Below are 25,948 nucleotides of genomic sequence, written 5' to 3'. Positions count from 1 at the left end.
GGTTGAAGGATATAATGGGCATTTTGTATTTATATAATATTTTCAGTAGAATAACTATTTTTAATTGAATACACACCATTACAGGACTATGTGTACATTTAGAGGGTAGCTGGAATCTATATTGCAGTTCTACCAAGTATTCATACCACTTACACATCTGTATGAGATGTTTTGACAGAAAGTAAGCTGAGAGAAATTTGGGAAGTGCATAACTCCACATGATCTCTATTCACCGGATGGCCTCTAGTATTAGAGATGATGAGGATAGATGGTAAGTTGGCCAAACATCAACATGAGAAGTGGAGGAAACAGAGCGGGGTGAATGAGGCTCCGGCCTTTGGGACTAGGCGCTCCTGTGTCAATATTTGCTGTCCCTGCAGTAACGACAGTCACAGTGGCGGTGCACTCCTCTCTCTGTCGACACAAAAATTGAATAATCTCAAATGCATACTCCTTGCATCCTCTCTCCTCGCCTCCTTCTCAAAACCCATTGGTGGAGGAGGTCAGAGGGGAGTGACCTCCTCTCTCTCTCTCTCTCTCTCACTCTCTCACTCAAAGCCTGGCGGTGACAAACTAATTTCCCAACAGCCTCTGGTCCCCCAGGCAGCCAAGTTGAGTAGAAACATGGCTATTCACACTCACCCTGCTAAGCCTGTCATTGCCCCACTCTCTCACACACACACGTGTATCTCTGCACAGCGACTTCAACAGACAAGATACCAAAACAGTTTTTTATTTGCTGCGGTAACCATGAGTTCTTCTCCACCCATCTTCTCTCAGGTATCAGGCATCACTCCTCTTGTGCCTCACTAGATTGACTAGTGAAAAGACTAACATACAAGAGGACGTGGAGGGAGGAGGAGGAGGTGGGAAGAACAGGGGGAGAGGAGGGGGGAACGGTAGCATGTGTCTCTTGTTATCAGACGTGTGCATGGGTTCCACCCCTCAGGGATTTCTGTCTCAATTTAGGCTGCTGCCAAAACCGGCAGGCGTTAACCAGTGAGATTGCATTAGACTGATAAACTCAGGCCTAATTAGAAAATAATGGGCTCATTAAGGAAACACACAAGCCATTACTGCGGTCATTCAAAGGTATATGAAATCAGAGAGCGACTGCTCGCACAAGGAGCTACATACAGAACAGTAAACGTTCTGAATTAACAATCCCACGTCAATATGACTCATATTTGAATAGCTGATCCGTCTTTTTATCTATTCCTCACACAAAAGCGTCTTTGCCAAATCTTTTTATTTTTGCGTTCCTTTGTCATACAACACTTTGGACATTTCTGTCTTGTGAAATATGACGGGGAGTGAGGTAGGAGCCCCTGTGTGTTCTTAATGAAGCTATGTTCCCATCAGGCTTCCCGCTTTCTTCTTTGATTTGAGGCTGTGCTTTTCTTTCCCTGGTTTTATTACACAGACACTAAATGTAAGTGGGGGGGGGGGGGGGGGGGGGGGGTGCGAGAGAGAGAGAGAGAGAGAGAGAGAGAGAGAGAGAGAGAGAGAGAGAGAGAGAGAGAGAGAGAGAGAGAGAGAGATAGTTGTGAGTGGTTGATTGATGCTTCCCAGTAGCCAGAATGAAGTGGGTCTATTGTCTTTGCAACCCATTGGGGGAATCAGCCAGCATGCTAGTGTGATGTTTATGTGTCCAATCCTGCCAGCCTTGCAGCTCAATTGGGATTAATGCAGTGTACTTGCCGTGTCTCTCACTTCTGATAATGGGAAAGCAAATTCACTGCTCAGTCAATACTCAGGAGGGCGGGGAGATACACACATCATGTAATGAGTGTTTTGGCACGGGCTTACAGTCTTTTAGGAAAAGAGTAATCCACAGAAAAGCTCCACTTTAATAAATTATGTGTGTCTTAGTGTGTGTGTGTGTGTGTGTGTTGAGCTGGACATCTGTATAATAACTTATCCTCCACCTCAATTTAAGTTAAAGTTCCAATGCAACCGTTTTTATCTCAATATCAAATCATTTCTCGGTAACAATTAACGTTAAGTACCTTACTGTGATTGTTTTCAATTAAAATGGTCAAAAAGAAACAAAAATAGCTTCTTAGCAAAGAGCAATTCCTCAAGCAAGAATTTTGCTAGGACTGTCTTGGAGTGGTCTGAGTGGGGAGGGGAAAACTGAAAACTAGCTGTTATTGGCAGAGAGGTTTGGAACTCTCTTTCTTATTGGTCTACTAAATAATTTACTGTCTGATGATGTCACCAGCTAGGCCAAAACTCCCTCCGACCAAAACAGATTGAGATTTCAGTTGGTCTTTTCAAACAGCTCTTACACCTCATAGTGTGGAAATATATTTTAAAAAACACACGAAAATAAAATTTCTGACTGCACTGGGCCTTTAAGCCTGAAAGTGCATATGGTAAATGTAATGAAAATAAACATTGGGGATATGGATTTTGCTGTTCCAATTTAATACTGGTGCAAGGTCTTATTTAGTTCCACCATAAGCACACGGAAACACACACACACGTTAACACATACACACACACATATCAGCTCCTCACACACCTCCGTCCTACTCGAGTATGACTGAGTGGGAAAAAACAAATCTCATTCTTTCCCCTCCGCAGTTCATTTCCATTAGAGGCATGTTTGATGATTTCCCTGTGAAGGAACACAGTGTGTGTGTGTGTGTGTGTGTGTGTGTGTGTGTGTGTGTGTGTGTGTGTGTGTGTGTGTGTGTGTGCTTGTGTGAACCTCATCTTCATGCATACTGAGTGGAAAGCACTTCAGCACAGTCAAACAATACAGGCTTCATTGGCTCTGTTTAAACATGTTGAGGAGAAGGAAACATTATTGTTCAATTTTTATTGAACTACTCTTTAAAACCCACTTAACGCATCGTTCACTGCACTGTATGCCTCTGCATGTTAAGTAGTCGTAGCTATTGCATGAGCACAATCTAACACTGCCGACATTGGCAAAGTGAGTAAAGTTAGTTTGCCAAACCTTCAGCTAGGATTAGTTGACAAATGACTTGACGTGGCAGTGTAAGAGGTTTTAGGATAGAACGAGGGTGACAGGTAGCCTAGCGGTTAAGAGTATTGGGCCAGTAACCAAAAGGTCGCTGGTTCGAATCTCGCGCTTACTAGGTGTTGAGCAAGGCACTCAATCATAGTCGCTCTGGATAAGAATGTCTGCTAAATGACTGAAATGTAAAATTAATGGCAACAACTGCTGACGACCATGTAAGGGAAAATCGACAAGGGGCTATGCGTTCTCTGGAAAATAATGCACAATGTGAAAGGTATGTGCCACGACGCACAGTGGAGTGGCACTCACCTTCTGCAGAGTTGCATTATTTTCTGAGAACGCATGGAGCCCTGTGTTGATTATCTTGTTTATATCACGGCTATAATTTAACACATTTGCAGCTAGAAATGTGTTATTTTGCCGGTATAATTGTGTTCAACATCCACTGAAGTAGCTAGCAAGTTTACTAGATAGCTATAGTAGTTGCATTGGTAAAGAAACAAACAGACATGCTAGTTTAGCTAACCAAACCATTAGTCCTCCTAAATATTAGCTTGCTATTTTGAAATCAAATATTCAACAATGACAATAATGTTTTCAATTAGATTTTTGCTTTCAAAGGCAGCCAAACACATGAATGTTTGACAACACTGTTGGTTATTGCCATGCATTACAGAGAAATAATGCATACTAGAAACGAGCCAATCAGAAACTAGTATTCAACAATGTTGTTGTATAATATATGACAATATTTAACATATATTCCAATTAAGCAGGAGGGTTCAGATATGTTTAGTGAGTTCCCACCCAGTGGTAGACTCCTGAGCCTGCCATTGGCGCGATTGACAGACGGCCCACCCACTGAAATCCAGTCTGCTTACTTTGGCTAACTCTGTCAAGTCAAGGCACAAAGCCGTCTCGATGGATGGGACTAGAGTGAAGCGTGATTGACACTACAGTGGAGGGCTTGTCAGACTAACACCCGAGGGACAAAGCGTAGGTGTGTGAAGCCAACAGAACAGAAAAGGCTTCTTGTGTGTGACAGGGAAGAGACTCAATGGACTAGGTGTCTGAAGGCTCTTTCTGGACATGTCACTTATAATAATACATTTAGCAGATGCTTTAACCCAAAGGGACTTACAGTCATGTGTGCATACATTTTATGTATGGGTGGCCCCAGCGGGATTGCAAGTGTCCCGCTATACTGACTAAGCCATACAGAACCACTTGTGTCCACAATTTAAGCAATAAGGCACAAGAGGCAGTGCTGTATCATGAATACAGTCACAGGTAAATGGCGTTGTTCGGCCCGACGCGATAGCGGACACAGCACTGCCTCGCGTGCCTTATTGCTTTTATAAAACTGTTACCAACATATTAAAATAACAATTAATTACATATTTTCATTAAAAAGTTATTTTGATATGACAATTCATACAATTTCATTCTTCCACCAGAAAATATAGTCTGGACAAAAATGTGGTTGTTAGTTCTTTTGGTCATGTTGCTACAGACGCGACCCAGTCTTCAATTATTTTTGAATAGTTGCTATGCAAAAGGTCAGGTCCTCAGTTCTAAACAAAAATTGCTATGCAGGCTGGATAATGTTCTTGTCACTTGCTAACTAGCTAGCCAACTTCAGATAGCTAACTCAGTCACGTCAAACATTGAACCTAGCTGCATTTTCGTTTGCATGAGCTTTTTTTCTATTGGCATTTGGATATGTCCATGATCATGACATTGAGACGTGATTTCGACTGTCTCGTCTCAGCACCATTCACTCTATGTATGGTACTACAGAGATCAAAATTCAAAAGTGAAACATTGTTTCTGAAGTAGAACAGGCAGACAGCAAGGCTTATATTAACCCCTGCTGTACCAAACTAAATGCTAGGCTGGAAACACAGGGAAATAATGTGCGAGTTGAGATAAATACAAGAGAATGATTCGGACAGCAACATGAACATGGTATTCTTATGGCGGCACAGTGATCATTTTCAGATGGAACTGCTAGTAGGCATAGGTGTGTCTGACGGCCAATACAGCATGGCTTGGAACGCTGCTCGTCCAATCAGCATCCAGTTTTATAAATGATTGTTACACTGTATGACTGTTCCTTCTGGTCAGCATACCAGGTGCTGCTTATGACGATAGCTTCAACCAGCAGAGCCATGTATTTAGAGAGTTACTTGGGACATTGAGGTTTCTGCATTCACACTACAAAAGTATATGGCAGCCATGTTAGCACCTCCATTAACATTACACGGGGAATATTCAAATAATGATATGTAACAGAATTTATAGAATTAGAACAATATTCAACATCGAAAAGTTGGCCCAACTCTGCATGTCTATGGCTTCAACTAACTAAATACCAGGCCTTCTATGGCCCAAATAGCCTGGCTAGTCTGGTCAGTGGTAGCATCACTTTCTCCACCATTACCATCACTGTCATAATCATTATTATCATCATCATAATTATATTATCATCCACACAACAAGAGCATTGTCACTTCTGTGAACTCAGTATAAAATAGAATAGAACATTATCATTATCAACATCTTCATGGTCATCATCATTACAATAACCATAATAATATTATCACCCACACAACAAGAAAATCATAACTGCTCTCAACTCAACGTCATCATACAGTAGTCATCATCATTAGGTTCATTGAATATTGATCATTTGTGTATATTAGATGATTCAACTCACAATTCTATGGCCTTGTTCCACATGATGACGTATCCGGACAGAACGAAGGACTCGATGTTGACGATGTGTGTATTGCCACGCTCTGTGCCCACGTACAGCCATTTACTCTGGAAGGGGAGGTGGCAAAACGTGATCCTGGGGAGAAAAAAGCAAAAACAGCATTAAAATACGATAACATTTGATACAATGTTTTTGATTTGGTAGGGATTATGTTGTGTGTGTGTGCACGCATGCATGACTGTGCTTTTGTGTGTGTGTGTGTGTCTGTGTGAGTGTCAGTGGAGGCTGCTGAGGGGAGGACAGCTAATAATAATGGCTGGAATGAAGCGAATGGAATGGCATCAACCACATGGAAACCATGTTTAATGTATTTGATACCATTCCCTTTATTCCGCTCCCGCCATTACCACGAGCCTGTCCTCCCCAATTCAGGTGCCACCAACCTCCTGTGCTGTGTGTGTGCGTGTGTTAAAAAAAAAACTTGCATGTGACTTTTTCCAAATGACTGAAGTATTGAAGCTTATCAAAATAACGGCAAACTTTTATGTCCTAGAGACAACATACACAGAGCATATTAAGGATGGAGAGTGTTTGGATTATTGATTTTGCATATATTGATTGATTATAACTGGGGGTTTAATACATTTATTTAGAATAAATGATGAAGATCATTTCTGTAACACAGCACATATTTACATTGCACTGCACTGTTTTGATTAGCTCTGTTTTCCCCTAAATATTGCCAATGCAGCCTTTTTTTCTCAATTTGAAATAATTTCTGGGTGTCAAATAAGTACCCAACTGTGATTGTTTTAAATTAAAATGGTCAAAAAGAAAGAAAAATAGCTTCTTAGCAAATAATTTTGCTAGGACTGTCTGGGAGTAGTCTGAGTGGGGAGGGGAAAGAACTCTCTTTCTTATTGGCCTATTAACTAATTGATGTAACTAAGACGTTTTTCCGCCAGCTTTACCATATCGTCAACTTTTTCTGCCTTTTCTTTATATCTGGAAGGTATTGCCGGTATGAAAGCCTAAACGTTTATCTCCTCCAAACGACCTAGTAATCAGTTCGGTAAAGTTCTGCCTACGGCTTAGTATGAAACTTAGCCGCAATGCTGAGTTGGCATTGGCACGAACTATGCTCTTAAACACTTGATGCTAGGCAGAGCAAGTTTTACCATCCTCCTGGCAGCTCTAAACTTTGCAAGGCATGTCACTTCGACCATCTCTTCGCATAGCCCACCACTAAGCATGCACTGTTTTCTTAACCACAACTGGATATATCCATAAAGAATTACTGAGGGAATAAACAGCACTGAATGATGAAAATATTGGAATAAAGTAGGCTAATGCAATTGAAGGCAGGTATCAAATTGTTACTTAGTCAAACTCCCAAAGTCATTCAATCCATGCGTAATGTTGTCAACTAGATGATTTCAGCACCGTTTTGATTGGGGCAGCGCTACCGTGCATGGGGACTCATTCAATGTCAGATTTTCATTTTCACTGAATCTCCATTTGGATATTAGTTAGGCTACAATTAGGCTGGGGAAATGTTATCTAAGATAAGGTGAGTGCTGCTCATGATCATCTTGTCTAGTTGACTAATTTATTATAACATTTTGCCATATGAGGTAGTAGCCTAGGCCTCTCCCTGACCAAAAGCCTGTGACTTCACTTCATTTTGTTTCACTGAATCTCTGTCTGTATAAGCTATTTGGTTAAATCGTTTCTGTCTGGGCAAATAAGTGGAGGTGGTATAGCTCATCTATTAGTTGGGTCATCTATCACTGATCAGAAACATTTAGCATGCAATAATGTAGCCTAAATCAAGAGTAGGCCTATTATTTTGCTTGATCGTGTATAGCCTATGCAACTCCAAAAGCCTGCAGAGGTTGTGAAATATGAACAGGAGACTCACAAGCTATTTTCTATCAGTATCATGATGAAGATAAGACTCTACGCCTGCTCCCTAACAAAGTGGAGTGAGGGTAGGAAGAGATTAAACGTGTATCAAAAAAGGATGGGCTTTTTTTTATATATGGTAGTGCTTTCACGTACGTTCCATAATATTCTTACTATAAAATATATGTGTGTTGACTGTGATTGGGAAGGTGTGTCTTGTCTGTGTTTTATACAGTATATATTTTCACACTATGAGGTTGGAATAATACTATGAAATTGTGAAAATGATGATAATGTCCTTTTAGTGATATACTGCATTCACACAGGATTTATGGTATTTTGCCTATAAAATGTTTTGGCCAATGTTTATATGACCCCTTTACAAACAGGCCAATTTTTACCACATTCTTCCCTGCATACGCCTTTTATAGCTCCAGTGTGCATGCCGTCAAGCCGGTGACAAGTGGTAGTAGTGGTGTGCAGATATGGGTGGGACTCTATTTCCTCCGCAATCAGCCATGTGGTGTGCGTTTTTGTGTTTGGAAAAGTCTGGCGTTAAGTGAGTGAGAGGGGAAATGGTTGCATATCCCAGAACCAACGGGTGTCTATGAGCAGGGGTTGCGAGAGGGAGCTTTCAATTTTGTGTAGATGAGGGATCTACATTTTTAAATATAGTATACATCTAATCTATTTTTTTATTGTCCTATCATGATGGAACGATCCCCAACCCTATATGCTGGACACCCACCTGAGCGACCCATACACCAAAGAGAAGTTCCCATCTGTTTTATGGACCTGCTGTGAATTGCCTATATGCAGCCTAAACAGAGAAATAAATGCGGTCAGAGACCTACTTGTGCAGCAACGCCCCCTCAAGATTCTGAGCCTGCCTGGCAGGGTTGGTCCTACAAAGCCAGAGCCCCCGATGGGGGAGCATAATATACAAAAAAATTCTCAAAGCTGCTAATGAGAACCGTGACGACCTTGTACCTAGCCGGTGGGGATTCCGGTGGGGTTCCCCTACCCAGGTAGTGGCAGTGCTGGCAACACTGGCTGCAGTAACCCATGGGGAGGGGGTCACACTCGGACAATCAGAGAGGGGGCTTACTATTGTGGCCCAAGTGGCACAAAATAATCAAAGGTATGACTGCACGGAGATGCTTGGGAAAATGGTTACAACGGGGGACCAGAGTGTTTGTGTCTCAGGTGAAGAGGGGGGGATCTGATCTCCATCACCTAGGACAACATAGATTAAATAGATTAATCAAATCTCACATTGTTGTTTACTTTTGCTCAATCTTGAATTGCTTTCTCAAACGGTTGTAACTGTATATGCATTCATAAATCAGGTCCTTTCTTTGGGGGGGGGGGTTGAGTGTGTGAGCGTGCGTGTGTGAGTTTGTGTCCAATGCCGACATTATTACGCACATTAATTGATAATAATGGAAAATAAGATATTTGAATATATATTTTTTAAATAGCTATATAAATAAATTGAGGTTGAGGTTTTGGCGGTTGACCTGCTTCTGTTTTGTGGGTGGCACTATGTGATGTTTTCGATGGATGGGTCCTGGCCCCTCGGGGGCATAGGGATCCGGGGGGACAGGGGTGGTATGCTGATCACTGGGATGACGGTCCAACTTGGGATGGGGAGGGGTTTTAGTGGGGGAATTAGTGGAGAACAATTAGAGGGTTATTTAGTAACATTGCAAATATCATGGTATAGCTATATGGACACTCAATCACTATGGTATTTTCTATTGGTACATTTACAAACATATATAATGACAAATAGATTTGAAACTTGTATCTCATTATGGTATGTGGTGAAATAAGTATAGCCAGTTATAATTGTAATGGCTTAGCAGACAATAACAAAAGAATAACAATATTTACATGGCTCAAAGAGAAGGAATATAATATCTATTATTTACAGGAAACCCATTCAACAATTCTAGATGAAGTTGCGTGGAAAAAGGAATGGGGGGCAAAATATACTTCTCCCATGGGCTAAGAAACTCAAAAGGGGTGATGATTTTAATTAACAGTAATTTCGATCTGAATGTGCAAATTGTCCAAACAGATACGCAAGGTAGATGGATTATTTTAAATATGTTATTGGACCATAAACAAATATGGCTCATTAACCTTAACGGACCAAATAATGATGATCCACACTTCTTTTAAAATATATATAATAAATTATCGACCTTGCAAGCAATTCAAGGCTCTATTATTATGGTGGGAGATTATAATACCGTTTTAAATAGCTCAATGGACCGTAAAGGAAATCACACTACAAACAATCACCCTCATGCTCTTAAGGAAATCGTGAATGTCATGGATACATTAGAACTAGTAGATATATGGAGGCTTAAATATCCTGATCTAGTGAGATATACATGGCGGAGACTCAATCAAGCTAATCGTCTTGACTTCTTTCTTATGTCATTCTCGTTGGCACCAAAAGTTTAAAAAGTGTTGATAGGGGACAGAATGCGGTCGGACCATCATATAATTGCCATATACAGTGGGGAGAACAAGTATTTTATACACTGCCGATTTTGCAGGTTTTCCTACTTACAAAGCATGTAGAGGTCTGTAATTTTTATCATAGGTACACTTCAACTGTGAGAGACGGAATCTAAAACAAAAATCCAGAAAATCACATTGTATGATTTTTAAGTAATTATTGCATGACATAAGTATTTGATCACCTACCAACCAGTAAGAATTCCGGCTCTCACAGCCTGTTAGTTTTTCTTTAAGAAGCCCTCCTGTTCTCCACTCATTACCTGTATTAACTGCACCTGTTTGAACTTGTTACCTGTATAAAAGACACCTGTCCACACACTCAATCAAACAAACTCCAACCTCTCCACAATGGCCAAGACCAGAGAGCTGTGTAAGGACATCAGGGATCAAATTGTAGACCTGCACAAGGCTGGGATGGGCTACAGGACAATAGGCAAGCAGCTTGGTGAGAAGGCAACAACTGTTGACGCAATTATTAGAAAATGGAAGAAGTTCAAGATTATGGTCAATCACCCTCAGTCTGGGTCTCCATGCAAGATCTCACCTCGTGGGGCATCAATGATCATGAGGAAGGTGAGGGATCAGCCCAGAACTACACAGCAGGACCTGGTCAATGACCTGAAGAGAGCTGGGACCACAGTCTCAAAGAAAACCATTAGTAACACACTACGCCGTCATGGATTAAAATCCTGCAGCGCACGCAAGGTCCCCCTGTTCAAGCCAGCGCATGTCCAGGCCCATCTGAAGTTTGCCAATGACCATCTGGATGATCCAGCGGAGGAATGGGAGAAGGTAATGTGGTCTGATGAGACAAAAATAGAGCTTTTTGGTCTAAACTCCACTCGCCGTGTTTGGAGGAAGAAGAAGGATGAGTACAACCCCAAGAACACCATCCCAACCGTGAAGCATGGAGGTGGAAACATCATTCTTTGGGGATGCTTTTCTGCAAAGGGGACAGGACGACTGCACCGTATTGAGGGGAGGATGGATGGGGCCATGTATCGCGAGATCTTGGCCAACAACCTCCTTCCCTCAGTAAGAGCATTGAAGATGGGTCGTGGCTTGGTCTTCCAGCATGACAACGACCCGAACCACACAGCCAGGGCAACTAAGGAGTGGCTCCGTAAGAAGCATCTCAAGGTCCTGGAGTGGCCTAGCCAGTCTCCAGACCTGAACCCAATAGAAAATCTTTGGAGGGAGCTGAAAGTCCGTATTGCCCAGCGACAGCCCCGAAACCTGAAGGATCTGGAGAAGGTCTGTATGGAGGAGTGGGCCAAAATCCCTGCTGCAGTGTGTGCAAACCTGGTCAAGACCTACAGGAAACATATGATCTCTGTAATTAAAAACAACGGTTTCTGTACCAAATATTAAGTTCTGCTTTTCTGATGTATCAAATACTTATGTCATGCAATAAAATGCAAAATAATTACTTAAAAATCATACAATGTGATTTTCTGGATTTTCGTTTTAGATTCCGTCTCTCACAGTTGAAGTGTACCTATGATAAAAATTACAGACCTCTACATGCTTTGTAAGTAGGAAAACCTGCAAAATCGGCAGTGTATCAAATACTTGTTCTCCCCACTGTACATTACTCTTACTGAATTTCCACGTGGGCGAGGATATTGGAAATTTAATCAAATCCTATTGGATGATAACTTGTTTTTAACTAGGACAGAGGAATTTTTAACTGATTTTTTCCGACATAACATAGGTACAGCAAATCCCCTTATTGTATGGGACACCTTTAAATGTGCCTTTATAGGCCATGCAATTCAGTACTCATCTCGAAAACAAAAGCAATTTAGGTCAAAAGAGTCCACACTAACAAAGGAAATAGAAGGTCTAACAGAACAGATAGATAGCAATAAAAACTGTAACATAGAGGCTCAGAATAAATTAGAGGAAAAACAAAAAGAAATGGAGAAACTTATTCAAGAAAGATCAAGTGTAATATATTATAAAAATAAAGCAAACTGGATGGAATATGGGGAAAAATGCACGTAATTCTTTTTTAATCTTCAACATAGGAATGCTACCAAAAATAATTTATTGAAACTGGTTACAAATGACGGAGTCACCCATGACTCACCAAATTATATTTTGAAGGAGTAAACAAAGTACTTTAAGCATATGTTTTCGTTTCAGTCGCCTCCATCTCCTCTAACTGAAGCAAATTGTAGAGATTTTTTTCTATTGATAATGTAAAATTAACAGCCATACAGAAAGACTCATGTGAAGGTGAAATTACAGAGGAGGAACTTCTGGATGCAATTAAAGACATTAAGTCTGGGAAAACTCCAGGGTTGGATGGCATACCAGTCGAGATATACCAAACCTTTTTTGATATACTCAAAGGAACGTTATTAGCATGTTTTAACCACTCCTATGTAAATGGTAGATTATCAGACACTCAAGAAGAAGGTCTGATTTCATTATTACTGAAAAAGGATACAAGTGGAAAATATAAAGATCCAGTCCATTAAAACAATTGGTGGCCCCTTACACTTCAGTGTTGTGATGCAAAAATTCTAGCAAAATGTATAGCACATAGAATTAAAAAGGTATTGTCGGACATTATTCATTCTAATCAGACAGGTTTTTTACACGGGCGATACATTGGTGATAATATAAGGCAAGTGCTGGAAACAATAGAACACTATGAAAAATCTGGGAAGCCAGGCCTACTATTCATAGCAGACTTCGAAAAGGCATTTGATAAAGTACGACTGGGGTTTATATATAAATGCCTGGAGCATTTCAATTTTGGACAATCTCTTATACAATTGGGTTAAAATCATGTATAGTAACCCTAGGTGTAAAATAGTAAATAATGGCTATTTCTCAGAAAGTTTTAAACTGTCAAGAGGAGTGAAACAAGGTTGTCCACTATCGGCATATCTATTTATTATTGCCATCGAGATGTTAGCTATTAAAATCAGATCCAACAATAATATCAAGGGATTAGAAATCCAGGTCTTAAAAACAAAGGTGTCATTGTACTCTGATGATTCATGTTTTTTTTTAATCCACAACTTGAATCCCTCCACAGACTCATAGAGGATCTAGATACATTTTCTAACCTCTCTGGATTACAACCAAATTATGATAAATGTACTACAGTGGGGAAAAAAAGTATTTAGTCAGCCACCAATTGTGCAAGTTCTCCCACTTAAAAAGATGAGAGAGGCCTGTAATTTTCATCATAGGTACACGTCAACTATGACAGACAAATTGAGAAAAAAAAATCCAGAAAATCACATTGTAGAATTTTTAATGAATTTATTTGCAAATTATGGTGGAAAATAAGTATTTGGTCACCTACAAACAAGCAAGATTTCTGGCTCTCACAGACCTGTAACTTCTTCTTTAAGAGGCTCCTCTGTCCTCCACTCGTTACCTGTATTAATGGCACCTGTTTGAACTTGTTATCAGTATAAAAGACACCTGTCCACAACCTCAAACAGTCACACTCCAAACTCCACTATGGCCAAGACCAAAGAGCTGTCAAAGGACACCAGAAACAAAATTGTAGACCTGCACCAGGCTGGGAAGACTGAATCTGCAATAGGTAAGCAGCTTGGTTTGAAGAAATCAACTGTGGGAGCAATTATTAGGAAATGGAAGACATACAAAACCACTGATAATCTCCCTCGATCTGGGGCTCCACGCAAGATCTCACCCCGTGGGGTGAAGCATGGGGGTGGAAAAATAATAATAATAATATAATATGCCATTTAGCAGACGCTTTTATCCAAAGCGACTTACAGTCATGTGCGCATACATTTTTACGTATGGGTGGTCCCGGGGATCGAACCCACTACCCTGGCGTTACAAGTGCCATGCTCTACCAATTGAGCTACAGAGGACCACAAAATCATGCTTTGGGGCTGTTTTTCTGCAAAGGGACCAGGACGACTGATCCGTGTAAAGGAAAGAATGAATGGGGCCATGTATCGTGAGATTTTGAGTGAAAACTTCCTTCCATCAGCAAGGGCATTGAAGATGAAACGTGGCTGGGTCTTTCAGCATGACAATGATCCCAAACACACCGCCCGGGCAACGAAGGAGTGGCTTCGTAAGAAGCATTTCAAGGTCCTGGAGTGGCCTAGCCAGTCTCCAGATCTCAACCCCATAGAAAATCTTTGGAGGGAGTTGAAAGTCTGTGTTGCCCAGCAACAGCCCCAAAACATCACTGCTCTAGAGGAGATCTGCATGGAGGAATGGGCCAAAATACCAGCAACAGTGTGTGAAAACCTTGTGAAGACTTACAGAAAACGTTTGACCTGTGTCATTGCCAACAAAGTGTCACGCCCTGGCTCTGGGGACTATGTTATGTTGAGCCAGGGTGTGTAAGTCTATGTTTTGTATATCTATGTTGGCCTGAGTGACTCCCAATCAGAGGCAACGAGTGTCAGCTGGTTGTCTCTGATTGGGAGCCATATTTAACTATCGGTCTTTTCACTTTGTGTTGTGGTTTCTTGTTCCTTTTGGTTTGTGTATCGAAGGACTTCACGTTTCGTTCATTGTTTTGATCGTGTGATCTAGTTTAATAAATAATATGTACGCATTCAACGCTGCGCATTGGTCCTCCTCCTTAAGCGATCGTGACAGAAGAAACCACCAAGACAGGACCAAGCAGCGTGAAGAGGAGAGAGGAAGGACCTTGGATCAGGGGAGTAGGAGTTTCGGCTGGGCCACGCTAAGTGAAGAGGAGAGAGGCTGGTCTATGAAGCAATGGATCGAGAGTCTGGCGAGAGCTAGGGAGGCCTGGTCCACGGGGAGGAGAGAACCCCAGAAAATTTTTAGGGGGGGGCTCACGACGTGGACGACGGGGCAGCCGGAGGCCGCGATGGAGCGGTCCAGCGGGTGTGCAGAGGAGGCCGCCAGGTTAAGGGGGCCACTGGTCACAGAGGAGAGGGAAAGTGTGGAGGCACGGCGAGAGGTACTGGGGTGTATTACCAGTCCGGTCCGGCCCGTTCCTGATCCCTGCATAGGGCCAGTGGCGTGTGTCCCCAGTAAGGTTCGGCCTGTTCCTGCCTCTCGCACCGAGCCTGTGGTGCGCGTCGTCAGCCCTGTCCGGCCCGTTCCTGCTCTCCGTACCAAGTCGGTGGTGCGCGTCGCCAGCCCGGTCCGGCCCATTCCTGCTCTCCGCACCAAGTCTGTGGTGCGCGTCGCCAGCCCAGTCCGGCCCATCCAAGCTTCCCGCACCAAGCCAGTGGTGTGCGTCGTCAGTCCGGCACGGCCCGTTCCTGCTCTCCGCACCAAGTCTATGGTGCGTTTCGTCAGCCCTGTCCGGCCCGTTCCTGCTCTCCGCACCAAGTCTGTGGTGCGCGTCGCCAGCCCAGTCCGGCCCATCCAAGCTCCCCGCACCAGGTCAGTGGTGCGCGTTGTCAGCCCGGTCCGGCTCATTCCTGCTCCCCGCACCAAGTCAGGGGTGCGCTTCGTCAGCCCGGTCCGGCCCGTTCCTCCTCCACGCATCAAGCCAGGGGTGTGCGTCATCAGTCCAGCACAACCCGTGCCTGGGTCATGTCCGGAGCCGGATCCGCCGCCGAGGCGGAGTGCCCACCCGGTCCCTCCCCTGTTGTGGTTGTTTGGCGCGGCCGGAGTCCGCGCCTTTGGGGGGGGGGTACTGTCACGCCCTGGCTCTGGGGACTATGTTATGTTGAGCCAGGGTGTGTAAGTCTATGTTTTGTATATCTATGTTGGCCTGAGTGACTCCCAATCAGAGGCAACGAGTGTCAGCTGGTTGTCTCTGATTGGGAGCCATATTTAACTATCGGTCTTTTCACTTTGTGTTGTGGTTTCTTGTTCCTTTTGGTTTGTGTATCGAAGGACTTCACGTTTCGTTCATTGTTTTGATCGTGTGATCTAGTTTAATAAATAATATGTACGCATTCAACGCTGCGCATTGGTCCTCCTCCTTAAGCGATCGTGACACAAAGGGTATATAACAAAGTATTGAGAAACTTTTGTTATTGACCAAATACTTATTTTCCACCATAACTTGCAAATAAATTCATTAAAAATCCTACAATGTGATTTTCTGGAGAAAGAAAATCTCATTTTGTCTGTCATAGTTGACGTGTACCTATGATGAAAATTACAGGCCTCTCTCATCTTTTTAAGTGGGAGAACTTGCACAATTGGTGGCTGACTAAATACTTTTTTTCCCCACTGTATATTACGTATTGGATCACTAAAAAATTAAATGTTTACATTACCATGTAGTTTACCAATAAAATGGTCTGATGGTGATGTGGATATACTCGGAATACATATCCCAAATGAAATAAATGATCTCACTCCAAATTTTTTTTATAGAAAGTTAGCAAAAATATATAAGATCTTGCTACCATGGAAAAGTGAGTGCCTGTCAATTTGTGGAAAGATCACCCTGATTAACTCTTTAGTATTATCCCAGTTTACCTATTTGTTTATGGTCTTGCCTACGCCTAGCGAACAGTTTTTTTAATTATATGAGAAAAATATATTCCATTTTATTTGGAACAGCAAGCCAGACAAAATTAAACGAGCCTATTTATATAATGAATATGAATTAGGAGGACAGAAATGATTAAATATTAAAGCATTAGACCTATCACTAAAAGCTTCTGTCATACAAAAATTATACTTAAATCCGAACTGGTTCTCTAGCAAACTAGTAAGATTGTCTCAACCAATGTTCAAGTTCTCCCTTTAAGAGTGTGCTCCTAATCTCAGCTCGTTACCTGTATAAAAAACACCTGGGAGCCAGAAATCTTTCTGATTGAGAGGGGGTCAAATACTTATTTCCATCATTAAAATGCAAATCAATTTATAACATTTTTGACATGCGTTTTTCTGGATTGTTTTGTTGTTATTCTGTCTCTCACTGTTCAAATAAACCTACCATTAAAATTATAGACTGATCATGTCTTTGTCAGTGGGCAAACGTACAAAATCAGCAGGGGATCAAATACTTTTTTCCCCTCACTGTATATATGGGAGAAATAAAAAAAACATATGGGGGATTGGAAGTGATGTAGACAATTACATTGATGGAAGTTACAATCTATCTACAATATTAAAGCTGATCTACCCCCTAAAAAAAATATATACAAAATAAAATAAAAATACTATTTATTTCATTTGGATGGCGCAGCCATGGCTGCACAGACCTGTAACATAGGCCTAATTCAACTCAAAATTTGCTATTCTTTTCGTTTGATAATACATTCTATTAGTCTTATGTTTCTTAGGACCTGCCTAAAGAAATTCATAATTGATTTCTTTTTTATGGTGTATATTCTCAATGGATTTATTAAAATAGAGGCCCACCCATATCTGCACACCACTACTACCACTTGTCACCGGCTTGACATCATGCACACTGGAGCTATAAAAGGCGTATGCAGGGAAGAATGTGGTAAAAATTGGCCTGTTTGTAAAGGGGTCATATAAACATTTGCCAAAAATGTTTATAGGCAAAATACCGTAAATCCTGTGTGAAAGCAGTATATCACTAAAAGGACATTATCATCATTTTTACAATTTCATAGTATTATTCCAACCTCATAGTGTGAAAATATATACTGTATAAAACACAGAAAATCACGTTTTTGACTGCACTGGGCCTTTAATTATTCCTCCTCCTCAACCTATTCAGCAGCAGTCATCAATAAGTCACACATCATTACCCTGAGACAAACAGCAGCTAATCACAAGCGGCCAGCGTCACTGTGATAGAAAATGCTCCTTCTGTTCTCTCACTTGTTATCTCCTCTTTCATTCCTTCCCTCTCTCCCCAACTCACCCCTCTTTATCTCTCTGAACTATTGAGCCCAGGGCCCAGTAGCGGGCTTCAGGCAAAAACACAGACAAGTCCGTCAAAAACCAGTTGAAAGCAATTACCATGGCAAGAGCAATCCTATCTGCAAGCTCCTTTTTCTCTCTCTCACACACTGCCATGTGTATTTGCTTATTGTTCCATTACATTGCAGTAGTAAGAGGCATGTGATTATATTCATTACCGGCTCCATTTCGACCTGTCATTTTTCTCACTTGAAAGTATGAAATAAGGGCTCTAAAGTGCGACCAATTTGGCCTATTTATTGCCTTACCTCCATAACTTACTACATTCGCACACAATGTATATATATTTTCTGTTTGTATTTTTGACTTTATGTTTTGTTTACCCCATATGTAACTCTGTGTTGTAGTTTTTATCGCACTGCTTTGCTTTATCTTGGCCAGGTCGCAGTTGTAAATGAGAACTTGTTCTCAACTGTCTTACCTGGTTAAATAAAGGTGAAATAAAATAAAATAAAAAACATATGCAACTAAATATTTTGCTGTGCGACCTTGAGTTTTATTTTGGGAGCACTAGTGCGACTAAAATACAATTTTAATAATAATAAATGAGTAATGATATTTTCCCTCAACACTTCTCTACACTGCTCAAACAAGACAGGCTGCCACCTGCAGCTGCTTGCTTCCAGTTCCTGGGCCATACACACCAAGCCCCGCCCTGTCAATCAAGCAGGCAGCACACAGTTCCTCCATGCTGTTTATTCTCTCAGCACGCTGTCAATTCATGCACTCAACATATTATTGCAAAACAAGAATGATGCTGCTTTCCACATTGCTTCTAAATATGAATCCATGTGTTTTCTCTATTATACTATTAGTTTGTGTATCTTGCTCTCTGCGAAACGTAAGTTAGTTTAAGGAAGCTGGCATGTGCCTAAAATAATGCTAATCACTCATGCTAATTGCTAACTAGCTAGCAGGCTAGCTAAATGCCATTTAGCTAAATGCACTAGCTAGGGCAAAGCAAACGTTAGCTCTAACACAGGTTGCCACCACTGGTGGTGTAGATCCCCATACTGAAAACTCATGTATTGTAATATACACTGAGTGTACCTAGGGGCGGTAGGTAGCCTGGCAGGTAGGAGCGTTGGGCCAGTAACCGAAAGGTTGCTGGACCGCGAATCCCGGAGCTGATAAAGTACAAATCTGTCGTTCTGCCCCTGAGTAAGGCAGTTAAGCCACTGTTCCCCGGGTGCCGATGACGTGGATGATGATTAAGGCAGCCCCCCGCACCTCTCTGATTCAGAGGGGTTGGGTTAAATGCGGAAGACACATTTCTGTTGAATGCATTCAGCTGTGTCAAAAATATTAAAACAGACCAAATTGAATATGTAAATATATTTATGCAATATGTGTGACGTATGTACATATATGAGTTATAAATGTATTTAGATATATTTATTTCAAATATTAGTACATATATTACATATACAGTGGGGGAAAAAAGTATTTAGTCAGCCACCAATTGTGCAAGTTCTCCCACTTAAAAAGATGAGAGGCCTGTAATTTTCATCATAGGTACACGTCAACTATGACAGACAGAATTAGAAAAAAAAATCCAGAAAATCACATTGTAGGATTTTTAATGAATTTATTTGCAAACTATGGTGGAAAATAAGTATTTGGTCAATAACAAAAGTTTCTCAATACTTTGTTATATACCCTTTGTTGGCAATGACACAGGTCAAACATTTTCTGTAAGTCTTCACAAGGTTTTCACACACTGTTGCTGGTATTTTGGCCCATTCCTCCATGCAGATCTCCTCTAGAGCAGTGATGTTTTGGGGCTGTCGCTGGGCAACACAGACTTTCAACTCCCTCCAAAGATTTTCTATGGGGTTGAGATCTGGAGACTGGCTAGGCCACTCCAGGACCTTGAAATGCTTCTTACGAAGCCACTCCTTCGTTGCCCGGGCGGTGTGTTTGGGATCATTGTCATGCTGAAAGACCCAGCCACGTTTCATCTTCAATGCCCTTGCTGATGGAAGGAGGTTTTCACTCAAAATCTCACGATACATGGCCCCATTCATTCTTTCCTTTACACGGATCAGTCGTCCTGGTCCCTTTGCAGAAAAACAGCCCCAAAGCATGATTTTTCCACCCCCATGCTTCACAGTAGGTATGGTGTTCTTTGGATGCATTCTTTGTCCTCCAAACACGACGAGTTCAGTTTTTACCAAAAAGTTCTATTTTGGTTTCATCTGACCATATGACATTCTCCCAATCCTCTTCTGGATCATCCAAATGCACTCTAGCAAACTTCAGACGGGCCTGGACATGTACTGGCTTAAGCAGGGGGACACGTCTGGCACTGCAGGATTTGAGTCCCTGGCGGCGTAGTGTGTTACTGATGGTAGGCTTTGTTACTTTGGTCCCAGCTCTCTGCAGGTCATTCACTAGGTCCCCCCGTGTGGTTCTGGGATTTTTGCTCACCGTTCTTGTGATCATTTTGACCCCACGGGGTGAGATCTTGCGTGGAGCCCCAGATCGAGGGAGATTATCAGTGGTCTTGTATGTCTTCCATTTCCTAATAATTGCTCCCACAGTTGATTTCTTCAAACCAAGCTGCTTACCTATTGCAGATTCAGTCTTCCCAGCCTGGTGCAGGTCTACAATTTTGTTTCTGGTGTCCTTTTACAGCTCTTTGGTCTTGGCCATAGTGGAGTTCTGAGTGTGACTGTTTGAGGTTGTGGACAGGTGTCTTTTATACTGATAACAAGTTCAAACAGGTGCCATTAATACAGGTAACGAGTGGAGGACAGAGTAGCCTCTTAAAGAAGAAGTTACAGGTCTGTGAGAGCCAGAAATCTTGCTTGTTTGTAGGTGACCAAATACTTATTTTCCACCATTATTTGCAAATAAATTCATTAAAAATCCTACAATGTGATTTTCTGGATTTTTTTTCTCTCAATTTGTCTGTCATAGTTGACGTGTACCTATGATGAAAATTACAGGCCTCTCTCATCTTTTTAAGTGGGAGAACTTGCACAATTGGTGGCTGAGTAAATACTTTTTTTCCCCACTGTATGTATTTGAAATATATATGTCAATATATTAGGCTTCGGTATGGGTCAGCATGGTGTTTGTGCAATGACATGTTCTGAATCAGATAGTCTATTCTAAAATCTTTGTCTAAATGCAACATCTATTCAAATGTGTTAAGGTTCCCGTGGGAAACACTGACCAACACTTTGCTTCCTACCATGTCATAACTCCTACCTGGCTTTTTCATGAATTGTCATGCCAAACAACACCAACTGTATAATTAGAATAATCTATTTCTATGATTCCAACAGGTCACCCAAGTGTTTTGATCTACAGTATATTGCATGTGAAATCACAATATTTGGTTGAAAAATCTTAATGAGATACTAACAACCTGGTAGCTTTACCAGTATATGCAAACATTTGGTGGCACAGAAAGAAAGGAAAAGTGATATCTTCTTCAGGAGATGTGCTTCAAAAGTAAGTAGGATTCATATAGGCCCAATGTAGGCTATATCTCAATAATTTAAGAAATATATGTTTCTGGTGCTCCTAAATGTTATGTGGTGCTCCTAACTGTTCTAAGTTAGGAGCACCAGTGCTACCAATGCTTTAAAAAAAAATTAGAACCATGTGTACGAGCATACTTTACTCACACATAAGGTTGTGCATAATACACTACGTCAGCTGTGTAATTATTAGGCAATCAATAAACCATTGATAGCGAGGCATGCTCGGTGTTCATGTGACATGTAATGTATTCAGAGGTAGGCATCTATGTGGTGTTGCGGCCTTGCAATAAAGTAGACTAGGTGAAACGTCTGTCGATGTGCCCTCGACCAAGGCGCTTTACCCTAAATGCTCCTGTATGTCACTCTGGATAACAGCGTCTGTTAAATGACTAAAATGTACAAATGTAAAAAATATTCAGAGGTAGTCTGCTATGTGGCGGTGGGGTCATGTAATATATTCAGAAGTAGGCTTCTATGTGGTGGTGGGGTGTTCATACAGTCATTCAGTCAGTATTAGCATCCATCATGTTTATAAGCACCATAACTAGGGAATATAGATCAACACAATAATTCACTCCTGCCTATGCTGATTACCTCTCCAGGAGAGAGAATGAGCGGGCCCCGTTCCTCGCCACCCCACCTCCAATTACCCGGGAGACGCAGTATTATTAGGTAGGAGACAAATGAGATGGAAGACAATTCAATAAGGATTTGGACCTCTCGGGTGCGCTGGGAGGGAATGGTAAATCAGGAGAGGCAGGAGAGGACGTCTGTATGTGAGAGAACGGGGGAAGATTATATTTGACTTCACGCTTTCCCAAGCTTTGCTGCCAGAAGTGTATCAACCGCATAATCTTCGTCAGACGTCTTTTTCTCTTTTTTAAAAACATTTTGGAGTGCCACCATTTCCCAATGTTCTTGAACTTGGGATTTAATTTGAAGTCATGGTCATATACGGCAGAGCACCCAGCTAATAAAGCGTGATAGCACACCTGTTACCCACTCCACAGGCAGGAGAGGATGTGTGTGAGAGAACAGGGGAAGATTATATTTGACTTCAGGTTTTCCCGAGCTTTGCTGCCAGAAGTCTATCAGCCGCATAATCTAGAGAGGAAAGATGAGTGAGGTTGCATGTCACAATGACATGTGTAGGTATTCTGTCAGTTCTAGCTGGCAAGGATAATTATTGACATCTGATTCCCAGCAGTATATGGAGAAAAACTCAGATAATGGACATTTACAAAATCAACTACTTAAATTAGGAGTTCCTCAAGGTTCAACTGTTTCCCCTTTTATGTTTCTCCTAATCGTCACACAAAATTACATTTATTTCTAAAATGAACCCCAAGAGCCCTAATCAAAGTGAAGTTTAGTACTCCAACTGATATAACTCACTTTCTAACTTTAAGAAAGACTATGCTGAAATCAAAGCCCTTGGCTGTGGAGAAACATGACTCAGTCCCCACTCAGGCAATCAGCTATTAGGAGGCGGCCATTTCAGACAACCCCATTAGACTCACGGGTGTGCCCAGACGACCTCTTTCATTTACACACCATTTGCATAATTTAAATGTCACTGGAAATCAAGAACTTTAGGAGCGGAGATACAGAAACAAGGGAGAGTGAGAAAATAAAAAGATTTACACAGGTCTTGGAGGGTGACCGTGTGATGGAGTGAAAATCAAAGGCTTTGTTTGACTCAGACAGCTTGACGAGGCGCCGTCGCCGCGGCTCATAATTATCAATCAATCAGGAGGAGACGTGGGTTGAACCGACCGCCAGCTGGCTGGGCAGCCAAGGAGCTTCTGGGGGAACAAATATAAGTAATGAAGTAAATAGATGGAGGGAGGGAGAGATGAATTGAAAATGTTGTTTCTCTAACCATCTCGGCCACATGCCTCATGACCTCCCATCTGTTTCTGTAACAGTCACAGTTTCCTCCACAGAGAGGAGAATGAGAGGAGAGGGACATTTTGGATTACTAGCCATGGAGAGATAACACTCAGGTGATTTGTGGCTATTGCAGAGGCAAAGCACTGCATCATAGGAGGGGTTACAGAGCTAATCAAGGGTTCACTGGCTCGCTCGTGATTCACCATCCATGTCTTTGTGTGTGTGTGTGCTAGAGGTCTTCAAGGGTCCAAAAAGTTGGACCCGGACAGACCCGAGGTCAATCAGACCCGACCCGAATGGACCCGATATAAAATAGGGGGACCCGGTCCTGAACGGATCCGAGAATAATCAGACCTGAACCGATTGGACCCGAGTGACAATATTTTTTCTGTTTATCAGCCAAGTTGTTCTTCTGGTTAATGAATAGGTCTTTATACTGTATGTTGGCTAGGACTTCTACAAGTCAATAAATTCACCTTATTGGCATAAAATAAATATGCTATAGGCTATGCAGAGCCGTGGTCGTGTCCATTTCGATCCACATGGCTCTATAAGCTGTAGTTACATAGACCCATAACCAGATGACAATCAAACAGAACCTGACCCGGACCCGATGGACAAGTTAGAATTTCAGACCCGAACCCAATCGGACTCAGGTCGAGTCTCTGGTATATCGGGTCCACATGGACCTGTGAAGACCTCTAGTGTGTGCATAACCTATGCTACTGGGGAGTGAGACGTGATACCCCACAGTTATCCCAGAGGAGTAAGAGGGATAAAGGACCATTTTAAGTGATTTTAGCACCTGTGAATTCAGAAAAAATAAAATGCATATTTTGTCTCCTCTTTGTGTGTGTGTGGATGTGCTGTGTATAATCCACACACTTGTATCATGGCATGGTAAAACAGAATGTCATCATAAGTAAAAACCTACTGAATGTAAAAACCTGCTGTTAGCCATATTTTATGGAATAGACATAGACCCAGACACAGGGACGTGAAAGGACATCAATAAACGTACACACACTCCAAACACTCAGACGCATTAATTGGCAAACCTTCATAAAAGCCCTACTTCTGAGCGAAACGCTTTCATCCATGTGCATTAGGAGAGCAAAGGCTATCTCTCTCCCCGAGAGTGCTGCTTCCCCTTTATTAAGCTCAGCGGTGTGAGATTCTAATTGGCTCTTGAGATGCCTGGAATTCAGTATCTCAGCCAGGCACCAAGAAGCACAGAGAATAACTTTATACAGGATAATCTCTGGCGACCAGTGTACTTTTCAGAATCTAGGGGTGGATCATGATCATGAATTTCTCAGATGTTGTAGGTCTGGGTGCAAGTCCCAAAAACCTTCCATTACAAAACAAACTTTGTCATAAGAAAGCTTATTCTCACAGGGTATAATATCTCAGGAAAGTCAAGTAGAGGAGAGGAGAGGCGAGTATAGAGGGGTTGAGAGGGGAGGAGAGATAGTGACAAGCAGAGGGTAAATATAAGATCATTTTGTTTTTATAGAATCACTTCTCACCTCTTCTTCTGAGAGATCAAAAAATAAATAAAAAATAAAAATAAAGAACGTAACTCCTCCAAGGCAATACTGCTGCAACAATGCTGTTACTCACCAGCCTGGTGAGTAACAATGCTGGGGATTTTAATAAAGGAAATCTGAGGAAAACGCTCCCAAAATTCTACCAACACATCTCCTGTGCTACACGCTGCGAGAACATGCTTAATCATTGCTACTCTCCCTTCCGGGACAGCTACAAAGCCCTCCCCCATCCTCCCTTCTGAAAATCCGATCTCACCTCTATCCTGCTCCTCCCCACTTACAGTGGGGAGAACAAGTATTTGATACACTGCCGATTTTGCAGGTTTTCCTACTTACAAAGCATGTAGAGGTCTGTAATTTTTATCATAGGTACACTTCAACTGTGAGAGACGGAATCTAAAACAAAAATCCAGAAAATCACATTGTATGATTTTTAAGTAATTAATTTGCATTTTATTGCATGACATAAGTATTTGATCACCTACCAACCAGTAAGAATTCCGGCTCTCACAGACCTGTTAGTTTTTCTTTAAGAAGCCCTCCTGTCCTCCACTCATTACCTGTATTAACTGCACCTGTTTGAACTCGTTACCTGTATAAAAGACACCTGTCCACACACTCAATCAAACAGACTCCAAGACCAGAGAGCTATGTAAGGACATCAGGGATAAAATTGTAGACCTGCACAAGGCTGGGATGGGCTACAGGACAATAGGCAAGCAGCTTGGTGAGAAGGCAACAACTGTTGGCGCAATTATTAGAAAATGGAAGAAGTTCAAGATGACAGTCAATCACCCTCAGTCTGGGGCTCCATGCAAGATCTCACCTCGTGGGGCATCAATGATCATGAGGAAGGTGAGGGATCAGCCCAGAACTATACGGCAGGACCTGGTCAATGACCTGAAGAGAGTGGGAACACAGTCTCAAAGAAAACCATTAGTAACACACTACGCCGTCATGGATTAAAATCCTGCAGCGCACGCAAGGTCCCCCTGCTCAAGCCAGA

The 25,948-nt window shown here is 41.9% G+C and overlaps 1 protein-coding gene across 1 annotated transcript in view; it reads right to left on the bottom strand.

Moving 5' to 3' along the window:
- stxbp5l (syntaxin binding protein 5L) overlaps window positions 1–25,948 on the bottom strand; it is a gene marked incomplete at its 5' end in the record, with an annotated part of 245,729 nt that overhangs the window by 71,817 nt on the left and 147,964 nt on the right. Inside the window, one exon of the mRNA XM_084162475.1 lies at window positions 5,712–5,846. Coding sequence (XP_084018601.1) covers window positions 5,712–5,846 — 135 coding nt within the window. The remainder of the gene's footprint in view (window positions 1–5,711; window positions 5,847–25,948) is intronic.

Source organism: Coregonus lavaretus (genome assembly GCF_964263955.1).
Source record: "Coregonus lavaretus genome assembly, chromosome: 5".
NCBI lineage: Eukaryota > Metazoa > Chordata > Actinopteri > Salmoniformes > Salmonidae > Coregonus > Coregonus lavaretus.
The sequence above is the reverse complement of the archived record's forward strand: the minus strand, read 5'-3'. Positions and strand labels throughout refer to the sequence as shown.